This window comes from Rhyacophila brunnea, unplaced genomic scaffold, assembly GCF_057557595.1.
Source record: "Rhyacophila brunnea isolate RB1 unplaced genomic scaffold, BYU_Rbru_1.0 scaffold_5, whole genome shotgun sequence".
Lineage (NCBI taxonomy): Eukaryota > Metazoa > Arthropoda > Insecta > Trichoptera > Rhyacophilidae > Rhyacophila > Rhyacophila brunnea.
Window position 1 is genome coordinate 7,110,317 of NW_028233170.1, and position 12,599 is coordinate 7,122,915.

Genomic DNA, 12,599 nt, shown 5'->3' on the forward strand with positions numbered 1-12,599 from the left:
TTTAAATACTAATATGGATGAAATTGGTTTTAGTTCCAGTTAAGAATGAGACTAAAATGTCGCATACGCACGCCAACTGCTCTACATAGTACAAATACTAGTAAGTATTTTGGAATAAGTTTCGATACTAAGTATTTTTTATACTGGTAGTAAGTATACTTAGTCTTCAAAATCGACCAGTGTTCCCACCTCTAGTCTGGTGGATTGAGAATTATCATGCCTGAGGCTTTGTATAACAAATAAAAGAACTTTCTTACAATTAAATCATTAATTAAGTACGCATATTTAAATTCTCTTCAAGTATTAAAAAATAGTTTAAAAATAATTAATAATTTTAAATATATATTTAATTAGTACCTATGTATAATTCAAACGTCTATTTATTTTCGAATTTCATTTCCGTTGTTTTTCCGGCGCCAAATCGTCCTAGACCCTATTTCATTAGGTTTGAAATGCAATATTACTATTATGGATTGATTTTACAAAAACTCATGTCGTTATTTTTGTGGATAAAATGTGGAAATTGTGTTGTGTAGAATGTTGAGTATTAAGGGGGGACATGCTCAGCGTACGTCAAAATGGAGCTTTTATGCTATTTTCAAAGCATGATCTTGGACATTCTTTAAACGTTGTAGATAATCTATTTACATAACTTTGAAGCCTTATTATCCTTTATATTTATTTTAAACATTTGATGACTGCATAAAGTATTTTTATTACATAAAACAGTATTCTTTTAAACGTCTCGCTCTAATGTTTTAGAATATAGTCATATTTCAGTACGTCCATGTGAAGTGGTGTTGAGATTTTTTATATTTATTAATTTTTGAAAGCATTTATAAAACCATTAGTAAAATTTATGTCGACATTATTATAGTGAAATATTTATTATTAACATTATAAATATTATTAACACGCGCGTTAATTAATTCTTGTCAAATTTGGGAACACAGAGATTATCAATATAATTTTTTATTGTAAATATTAAAAGAAAAAAAGGGGGCAATTAAAATCTCATTATCTCTTCAGCAGCGAAAGCGTTAAGAACGTAAATTTCTTCAGTGTTACGGGAAAAATATCGTTAAGTCCAAAAAATTGGGAAGCAATGATTTTGAGAGTATTTAAACTATTCAGAGTGTAACCATTACAATAACATTTCAGTTATTGCTAGTTTGAATTGAAAATGTTTGTAAAATTTTCCGAGCCGTAACGGTTTGTAAGCAACATTTGAATGTAATAAAACCATTACACCAATTAAGTAATAGCAAGTGTATTGTTTCGTGTACACGCAGCATAACAATAAAATAAGTTGAGTTTAGTTAGACATGATATCAGGTACATAGACAATTATAATTCATGAAGCAATATTAAAACATATAAACGGGCAACCATTTGCTATTAATGATAGTTGTTGACTGGGAGATTTATAACACGATATGTATTTGATTTATTTAGCAATTTACATTTAATGTTAACAGAAAAGTTTAAGTAATTATTTATATCTTATTGAATAATGAGACATCGAGTTTCATGCAGAATACATTGTATTATATTGCCAGGAGCAATAAACTTGGTTTGTAGAGAAAATCGTCACTGTTCTGGCAGAAGACACTAATTCGAAAATATGACATATAGAGTTAGTTATGCCAAAATGTTCCTTATTTCAAACTTTACCGTCTGGAAACCTTCTTAATAAATAAACAGTCTTTATTTTAAAGTCATCTTTTTTCCGATTACTTAATAAACTCACATGATAGACCATTTCAAACATGTTAAACCTTTCAAAGTCAAATCACTCAAAACTAGTATTCTCCAGTTAGTGTGTTCTGCCAGAACAGAGACGAAATATAACAATAAGATCCTTACATAGTAGCGTTTATACGCGTCAATGCGCTAATGAGTGGCTTGTTCTTATCTTGATATGACACATAATTCACACGCTATAAAGAAGCGCTAGAGATCCAGAAACTTAGAGTAGCACGACGTGGTATGGAGAGGTGCATGCTGGGCATAACGCAAAAAAAACAAACAGAATAATGAATGGATAACAAAACAGACAAGGGTTTGCGATGTAATAGAGTTCGCCAAAAACTTCAAATATAAATGGGCTGGACACATAGCACGAAGAAGGGACAATCGTAAGACAAATCTAGTCATCCAGTGGTACCCAAGAAATGATAAAGTTCTGCGGAAGTACGTGGCAAAGCAACGCACAGGACATAGATTGGTGAAATCAGCTTGGAGATGCCTTCATCCAGCAGTGGATAGATTCAGGCTGATGCTAATGATGATGAAAGAAGCGCTACAGTGGCAGACTCACTAATAATATGACAAAATATAATTTAATTAATAATTCATACTGAGATTAATAACCCGTTTACACGTGCATGGATTTATTGTTGACAGTAAGTACTATCGCGACCATAACAAGAAAATGTATGGGTAAACAAGTATTATCCTGCAATTGCAAGCATGCATGCATGAATCGAAAAAGTTTGGAAGCTTCTGAATTTTCGTGCGACAGTAGGATTTTTTCGATCTGCGCCTGCGCAGTAGAACGATAGTGGCGAACCTGCCGGCAAAAAAACGAACTACGACCGAATTTACAGGTTGACTGATTTTCACTGCCGGTCAAATAGTATCATAAAATAATGTCATCACCGCGTCTCGCTCACTCTTAAAGAATGAATTGGAAAGACAGTCGGCACTTTTACGTGTAAACAGTTATTGTCACGATATATTAAAATACTTACTATTGCTGCCATTAAGTCCATGCACGTGTACAGGCCCTACAATAATGATGCAGAATAATGCATCGAATATCACATCAGTGGTAATAACGACTTATTGCTTGTTTTTATAATTAAGTATATCAAAAATTATTTAGCACTGGGCGAAAAGCCCATCCAAGGAATGTACGAATAAAATATCTAAATTTAGTTATTAGAAACTTTATGTTGGCATCTATAATATTTTAGGAATGTGCGACGTTAGAACGTTAATCCCTCTTTAATGTTGGTAGGTATCAACTTACATATTTTTTACATGTCTTAAGTATGTAAAAGTATTATTATCACAACTAATAATCAAATGTCATCTAAAACCTTCCAATAAATCTTTTTCATGCTTTGCAAAATGATTCCCTATTATTTTAAGGAACTGCCACAATATTAATATATTATGCACCTACCAACAGCTTGACAGAAATAAAGCTATACATAATAATAACAAGATAAAAAGAACTTTTTATATACCACGTTTTTAAATTTTCTGTTGAATCATATAAACTTGACAATTCTATGTTTTAATAAATACTTTTTATTGTACTTGATAGAAATACTGAATAAATATAGAATACTGAAATGTCATTTTGACATTTCATATTGAATTACATAGTAACGCACGTATATATTAATAATTTTGTTGCTAGGACCCCCTTAGCAACCAACAATAATAACTTTACATACAAAACAGAATTAACTGAAAATGAATTCAATTCTACTTAAAAATGGCTAAAAGTATTAAAAGAATGCATTGTCGTCGTGTTTTGATATATTCTAAAAGTGTCAAATGTCTAGCTAGTCGGGAAGTTAGTTAAAAATCTTCAATCACTCAATACAAATCTTGGACAAACAAGAAAAAAGTTGTATAGGACACACAAGAAAAAATGTGTACTGGACAAACAAGAATACGAGCTAATAAAAACGTGGTAATAAAAAGTATATTTATCGACACATATTATTATGACAGGTGACTGGGAAACGCCATTTTGTGACATTTGAAAAAAAAATGAGCATTTTAATGGAATTCGCATTTTGAAATCGGTGTTAATTGACATTAAAAGTTATATGATGTCGTTGCATCATTCAATTATCGAACACGGTCGCATAAGATGTCTGAGGTTTTTGTGTGCGTTGCAAAAAAAAAACTGTTACATAAAGATTTATGCAAAAATAGTGATGCTGTTACGAACTGAGGTTATGAAATTGGGACATACGGCTGCACATCAGCTTTGCCAGTCATCAGGGTCTTTCGGGGTCACCTGCCTATCCTGCCAACGCACTGGCTATATTATATTTAGCTCTACTAAAAAGAAGTACATTACAATATCAGTATTTTTTCTAATTATGTGTAATGAAAAAAAGTAATTAGTACCTACATATAATAAATTATTTATAACTTGGAAAATTCTAAACATACATTAACTATTTGACATTTCGGTAGTTAAAGTTCCCACCACCACCCGTCATATATGCACAGCCGTGGATACGCACGGCCGTGGATACGCACGGCCGCTTTAAACGTGTCTGAAAGAAGTGATTTTAAGTGCTCATTCCGTCCCGAGACGGAGCCGCATGGGACTGATGCTGCAACCATGCACCGTAGTGCTTAAAGAATAAAGTTAAGAAAGTTTTTTTTTTTTGTTTTTTTTTTTTTTGAACTGGCTCTGCTATCCGCTGACGTTAAGCGCTTTGTATACCCGCATACTGAGTGTCACGAATTGAAATGGATGAGTCTACAGAAGAGTCGGGACTATCCCGCTCCCCATACGACGCTGCAAATTTCTCGAATGCCGCAAAGTTGGCCTCGGTCGCTATCAGATCTCCATGACCAATTGGGCCCGTGTGAGGATGGACCCTGGCAAACAGCTCCGCTCGTTCGAGTTCCATAAGCGGGCAATCCCAGAGGATGTGTTCAGAGCTTTGAAGCGGAGCTCGGAACACGAGCACGGAGCAGTGGAGCAATGGGGGTTTACCCGGAGCAGGAGCGGAGCGGAGCCGGAGCACCGAAAATTTGTAGTACTCCACTGCTCCGGATGTTTTTTTGTATTAAATTTTCGTCCTAAAATACAATGAAAATATTATATTTCACACTTTGCAATACTGGAATTATTTGAAATACGGCAACACTGCCGAGTGATAGAATAATCTCACTTTTTTTGACAGAAGAGGCAGATAATGAAAGACGATTTGCTGTCGGTAATTTCCTTAAATCATGTGAACGGACGAATAATAAACCTTATTTCAAAACTACTTATTTTTTTATTTTTTAACATTTGTATATTTATATAATACCTATTGATTTTTTTACCCAGAGCGTAGCAGACGCTGGTGCGGAACTGGAGCAAATTTTAGATCCCGGAGCGGAGCAACTCAAAAAAAGGTCCGCTCCAACCCTCTGATAATAACATTATTGGTCATGATTTTTCTTCCCAAAAAATTTGGAGTGAAAATAAAACTTAATTTAAAAAAAAATAGTGATACTTATGGACATAGCTTTATCGATAATTTTAAATTAAGCATTCGATGAAGATGTGTTAGATCAAGCGTGTAATTCTAGAGAACTGACAGCTGTCAATGGGTTCAGCAAAGCTTTATCCTTATTTTATTTACCTGGGCTCGAATAGTGGGCACTTAAACCGGTGTCAAGTTCAGCTCATGAAAGCCATATTTAAGTTATTTTACTTATTAAGATAAAAATGAGCTGTGTATTTAAAATTTTATGAATAGATCCTACCATTTTTTGACGCAGTACGACGCAGTACAAATTTTCCAATTATATTTCAACTTACACGATACCAGATTTTAAATCAATATCAATATTAAAATAATTAAAAATTAATAAGGTATTTGACAGTTTCACGACAATATAAAGACATTTTTTTCCATGTTTGATCCTAAAAATATCATAATATGTCTCCCCACAAAATGTAGGTTGTCTTTACAGAGAACTTCACTTGCTAAATTTGTCAGATGCAAATACACATTGAAAAATAAAATGTGAACCCTCGATATTATAAGCCGACCCACGTGATAGCCATCGTGAGTGTATTCTAGTATACATAAATTATAAAATGTCCAAAAATAAATCTTCATAATTATTATCTGTTTGTGTATAGATATTGGAACGCCACTGCTTTGATAGCAATTTGGTAGAATAAAGTGCAAAAACTGATACACGTATTTATTATATTATTTTAAGCTAAATAAATTGATAGACATTATTTAAAGTCGATAAATACCCACTAGTTAATATTTAAATTATACTCTAAAGGTATTAAGTACCGCAGAATTATTTGAAATATTTTAAGGCAATCAACAATCTCAATATTATAATGAAATGCAGTCGATTTCAGTAATAACAGTTTAATTTGCAAATAATTTGATACATGTGTACCCAGGGAGAAAAAAAACTGACCCTGATTTTTGAGCTCAAGGACGATTGCTTTATATTTCGATTTAAGTATGTATGCAACTTCACTATAGATGCTGCTTTATTAAAAAAAAAACTTCAATGCCACCGGACAGATAGTCATTGTTTTGAATTAAGAATACCTACTTACCTATCTACGATAATAATTAGATGTAGATACATACCGCCGTAACATAAATTAAATGTGTTTTTTTCTGTTTAATTTTATAATTATTTTTTATGTTTTTCCAGAGCTCGGATTTCATATGGGTCAACCGGTTTGGCGTACCGGTTGAAATTGACATTTTTTTATTCATAAATGAGCATGTCACATAATGAGATTTTCCTTTTCTTGGAATATCTTTAACGAAGTATGTATATTATGAATATTTAATTTAGTTACGTCGTATAGTATCATGACAATGTCAATAGTTCTTCCATAATTGTAGCTTGACAGATTCAAAAGTTAGGTTATTCACTTTGACGGAGTATTTCCTGGAAGTTCTGTTTATTGCTAGATGTGTAGAACTGTCTTACTAATTTCAGTTCAGTATTCAATGTCAACACTAAAATAGTTCAGATAAGAGTTTTTCAATTATATTGCATACTATTTTCAAATCTTGTAATGATTATATTCATTTAATAAAAATGTAAGTGTTGTGTGATTTTTATTTTTTGTAATCTTGACAAGCTATTTTTTAATGAAATTAAAATGAATGTCAAAAAGATTTACACATATCAAAGTTTGCACATGTCAGAATAATTCTGATTGATAGCACCGAAGATAATAGCTTCTGAATACTTACTGCACCACGCATAGATACTCGTAACAGGTTGATCTATAGTAAAACGGAAGTTGTCGTGATTGTGGACGGTTCTTGATAGATATTACCAATTGAAACACACATTATTTTATGTATCTAAACTTGACCGTGTCGAGCAACGGATAGTGTGGCGCCAAAATTCAGATTCAAATCAAGATAAAGAAAAACGCAATTGGCGAAGTGGACAAGGTAGAAATAAAGCAATAGAATAATAATTAAGCATACTAGAAGGCGATTTCTAAAAGTTTCAATTTTTTAAAAATAAGAATAAAATGAGGTGATCTTTTGGAATCGTACTCATTAGTTCTGGATTGTTCTGATAATTATGGATCAGTTAAAGGAAAAACTAGGTTCAATGCGTTTTAAATGTGTAATTGAATAGGAAAGCTTAATGTATTGTTCAACGGAAAAATGAACGAAATCGTTCATATAAAAGCAGGTGTCGATTGAAAAACAACTCACAATCATCTGCCTTAGACAAAATAATGCTGTCCAGTTTTAAAGCATATTGCCAGAAGGCATGAGAAAAGAGAATTAACAAGTTTGTCTGACCAAAGTAAGGTGATCAAGAACATAAAATTATGCATTGATTCTGGTTTCAAGAGAATCGCACATTTCAGGAAAGTAAAGATCGTGACGAAATATGTCTTGTCGAATTTGGTACACCTTACCTATATTTTCTTAATTACTTTTAATCTGCATCTTGCCGGCTCTATTCTGTTATGCCACTGGACCATGTCATGCTGAAAATGATTGTGACATATTCGTTCAAAGAAATAAAAAAAGGCGATTCAATTTTAAATATTTTTTTGTTGTTTATTTGAACAGAATTTTAAAAATCACATAATATTGAATAGGCCTACTAAATATGCACGTGCTTCTATATAACATAGGTACTTAAACTATATACGGGATTGTGACCCGTTACATGATATAAATACGCAGGAAGCGAAAAAAAATCGCCCCCTCCCCTCCCCAGGAACTAAAATTAGAAGTGACCATCTCCCGTAGGATCGCTCAACCAGGGGTAATTATTGGGACAGCGTACGCACGTCTGAAGATTGATGGTTTCCCCAGGAACCTCCTTGGAGGTGAGCTTGCAAGTGTGTGGTACCCAACAGGCAGGAATTCCTTCGACGGCGCACTTTTCCCTCCATGGCTCGAAGGTCTTTGATTCTGCTATTGTTCTTGGGTTCTGGATCCACTGGATCACTTGGGTCATTGTCACAAAGTAGACATCATTGTGATTTGCGAGGATCTCGTCAATCCAGTAAAGGAAGGCATCGAGATATTCGGGGTTGTTTTTCAGCCAAGCTGCGTGGAAGTAAAGACCGAGTGGGGCACGATTCTGTTCGTAATGTCTATCAAAATTGTGATTCAAGAAGTTGTAGAACTGATCTCCGCTGAGGATGTTGGAGCAGGAGTCAACCATGGCACAACCTGGAAGATATTCGTCGTTGTTGGGATCTTCACGGCGATCCAACTCATTCATGACCATTTCCCACACGGCGTGACTACGTGTTGGGCAGCTTTGGAGGTTGCCGTGGCAACGGTGAGGCATACGGAAGTACATAGTATACGGCCATAGAGGAGGGTTGGAGAGGGGAGCTGTGATGGTGGAATCGTACAAGAAAGCTTGTTCTTCCATCATGGTGAACTGGTTGTTGCCACCCACTCGGAGATAAGGAGCTCGAACTCCGACAACGCTGTTGTCGGTCAAGTTGGCGTACTTCTCGGTGATTATCCTCATACCAGCCATTTCCTTTGCCCAGTCATCAACGGTAGCGTTGCTCCAGAATCGCTCATCATCGTTGTGCCTGGAAAAAAACAAATATTAATATATATTTTCCTGGGAATTTGTTAACTGATTGAAAATTAATCCAAAGTTTTATATGTGGAAGATTCTTCATCCACATATACAACTTTGTATAGCAAGTATAGGAAGCAAAAGTAAAGCAAGATATAAGAATTATTTTTTGTCCTCCTATAATATGCCACTTTCTTCTTCAAGTGCCGTCTCTCCTACGAAGGTTGGCAATCATTAAAGCTATCTCCACCATTGAGACCGCTGACCGGAATATTGTGGTTATGCTCTCATGATGCCATCTTAAATTCTTCAGTTATGATATTTGCTTTCTACCCGGACCACCTTTTTCTGGAGTTTTCCCTGTATGCTAAGTTCTAGGAAGTGGTTTTTTCACCCTGTATCATGTATCCAAAATACTCCAGTTTTCTGCGCTCTATGGTGTGTAATAAATAGCTAAAGCCATTTTTCCATTCTCTGTAATACCGTGTCATTTCTTATCTTGTCTTTACACGATATTTTAACCCGGCGCATGTGAGGTGGTAAATCCAAATGCGGCATGTGTAGTTGGGTCTGATAAACCCGATAGTTCAAATATCATATTTACCCCTTTCTGCAAATGAAAAAGTTTTTTTTCCAAATATTATCATAAAAGGATTTTAAAGAAAATGTATATTTATAAAGTATATTTCATTAACATAAAAAAAGTAAGATTACATGAAATGGACATGCGCCGGGTTAATTAGGCATACGTTAATACACTCAGAACATAAAAATGAGTTGTTTAGCATGATGCCTCGTTGAATCTAATATTATGCCAATAATCAATTTCAATTATCCGAAATGATTTCAATTGAAAAAAGAAAATATCTTACGTGATGGAGTGAACTGCAATCTCGTGTCCTTTCCTGTGAGTTTCCTGCACTGCGGAGTAGTTGGTGTACTTGTGGGAGACGAAGAAAGTTGCCTTGATGTCACAGCCGTTGGGGTTCTTCCGCTTTCCATTGAACATCTCCTTGTAGAGCTCGATATTGTTGTTGTTGATGGCATCATCGAAGGTGATGGTGATCATCTGTGGAACATCCTTAGCTGGGAGATCTCCAGGCGCTGTTGTACCATCCTCGGAGCAGAAACAATCGGGAAGGACACATACAGCGGGATCGCAAGGAGGAGCGCGATTTGGATCGTTGTCAATATCTGTTAGAGAAAAAAACATTTGATTGAAAACATATGATTCGTTTGAATAAAGTGCGAAAAGTATATTATACTCTAATAAAAAAATAATAATACTATACATTAGATCAAACACGAGGAAGAAATTGTACTTTATCGTAATTAATACTTTGGACGCTGAAGACGCACATGCGCGTAATGGCCAGGCGGCCGATCGATGTAATTAACGTGCATTTTAAATGTGCTAATTAAAAAGTCATTATCTACTCAGCAGCGAATGCGTTAAAGAATTCGAAAGCAACTCTAGAACGGTTTTAGTATTTTTGAACAATTGGTAATACAATACTGGTATACTTTAACCCAAAAGTAAATAAATCGGTTTTCGATGACTCTTACAAAATGCAAGTGAACACTTGTCGTATTTTTTTATTTGTGTTGAATAAAAAATAATAGATTCAATTTATAAATCAATAATGAATTTTTGTATTGATTGACAATGTTTATTTGAGTGGTCGAAACTGGTCCTAATCTTATGTGGTTTAGATACTATATTATATACTCTTTTATTCCAATAAATGCCATGAAATTGCATTATGACTATCAAGATTAATTAAAATAAAATTAATTTCATTGTAATTTCCTCAAATTGTTATTGTCAATTCGAAGATTATTCAGTATGTCGAGACGGGCAGAAAAAGTGTGAAGTTTCACTCGGTGAATGTGAATCAAAAGGTTACTAGAAATCCTGTTATTTTGGTATTTGAAAAGCGTGCTCTTCATTTGCATAAATGAATATTGAACACTATCAAATTCGCTCCGAGCGTTCGAGGAATACAGGCCTGGCTAATGTACCGGTAAGCCTTGAGACGAACTACAGTACCGCTGGCTCGGCAACCGGAATGTCCTACGTCAATACGGTCAAATAAAACCAGATTACAACGGATAATTATCTTTTCAAGTGTAAGATACTTAATATATTAATTGAATTAATTTAAGAGCACGCATAGATTTATATGCATAATGATTGATACTTACTTAAACGCAATTTATTACAATGTGTGGATATTGTAATATTTGATGTTAGGCATACACGAAATTTTGTATTTTTTACAAATAGTTACGATATAACTATTTATAGAAGATAAAAATATCAATACGATTATCAGTAAAATAGAGGTTCACAAAATTGCGTGGCATACAGATATGCATGCCGGGTATAATGTGTAGAAATACACAACGAAATAATTATACAAAGAAATAAACACAATGCTGTTATAAGGTTTAATAGAAAAAATACTGAATCCTTAGAACTATAAACAGGAACATAGAACGAAACGGAAAAGACAATTTCTGGATAAATCTAATCATCCAATGGCACCCAAGGGTTAGAAAAGAGAAGATTTAATATTGAATGCGAATATTGTATTTAAAAACCGTGCTTTTATAGTGTTTAATTGTTGTTTTATGATTAGATAATTTTTCTTTCGTTTACGTTAAATATTTAGTATTTATACTGTAATGAATATTTAGTATATACAGAATTTTAAGTTATAATATTATGTAGGTATATTATGGAAACTGATGACATATGCCAGTCAATATAGTTAACGTAACAAAATATAGTATTGTCGTAATTTTAAAGTTTACAACTCATAAATGTAATGAAAATACATACCATCGTTATACGTTATACATACTATCGTATTTTTTATATTTTCAGTATTCCACAATGTTTACATTATCATTAGGGATAAAACCACATACCGTGGGATGACAAAAATGTGGAAACAGTAGTTACTAAAAGTATCTTTAATCTATAACGTTGTACAGTATGCTTCGAGTTATTACGCCAATGGAAGGTTAAAGTATTTTCCTGTTCAGTTTATTATTGCATCGTAAGTATTTATTTATTAATATGTAGTTAAAAACGTACTGCCCATTACTTAAGAGTTTCTTTTGGTTACGGTTTCAGGCGGGGAAGGTAGTTGATACTGTGACAGTCGCAGCCTCCTTTCGAAGTATTACGCGAGCTTGGGCGAGTCGTCATGTAGCATTCCAAAGATTATAATGCAGTGGTTATAAACTCAACATAAATAAAACTCAGATCACACATACTGCCTATCAAAAGGCATACACAATCACTCTGATTGAATATGCTTTCAAATAGACGTATTGATACTTAAAAGAGATCAAGGAATATCGGATATACTCGTCCCATATCTAAAAAATTGCACGCGCATACCTTTTCATAAGTATATTAAAAACATACTTATTTTGATATTAATTTAAATTTTAATTGAATCTGTGATTTTTCTTTTAGTATCTTAATGAGCTATGCACTCTTCAATGAAAAACGGAATACTGTCACAGAATGTAGTAACTTGGCAGGAGTATTAAAGTAACTATATTATGTGTCAGTTGTACGTGTACCATTAGTGATTGTGCATGTCTGATAATTATAATATGGATTTGGGTGTCTTTATTACATAAAAACGTAATTAAATCTCGGAAAAATCATTAAAAATAAAGCTCTTGTAATTTTTTCCGTTATGTGGACGATGTTGGTAGAAAAATGCCAACTTAGCCATCCAATTTTAAAGTCATTT

The 12,599-nt window shown here is 33.7% G+C and overlaps 1 protein-coding gene across 1 annotated transcript in view; it reads right to left on the reverse strand.

Moving 5' to 3' along the window:
* Nucleotides 1–7,806: 7,806 nt before the first annotated feature.
* The window catches only part of serp (chitin deacetylase-like protein serp), a 28,845-nt gene continuing 24,052 nt past the window's right edge, over nt 7,807–12,599 (reverse strand). Inside the window, exons 4-5 of the mRNA XM_085956189.1 lie at nt 9,696–10,017; nt 7,807–8,833 (exon numbers count right to left, since the gene is read on the reverse strand). Coding sequence (XP_085812315.1) covers nt 8,005–8,833; nt 9,696–10,017 — 1,151 coding nt within the window. The 3' untranslated portion in view covers nt 7,807–8,004. The remainder of the gene's footprint in view (nt 8,834–9,695; nt 10,018–12,599) is intronic.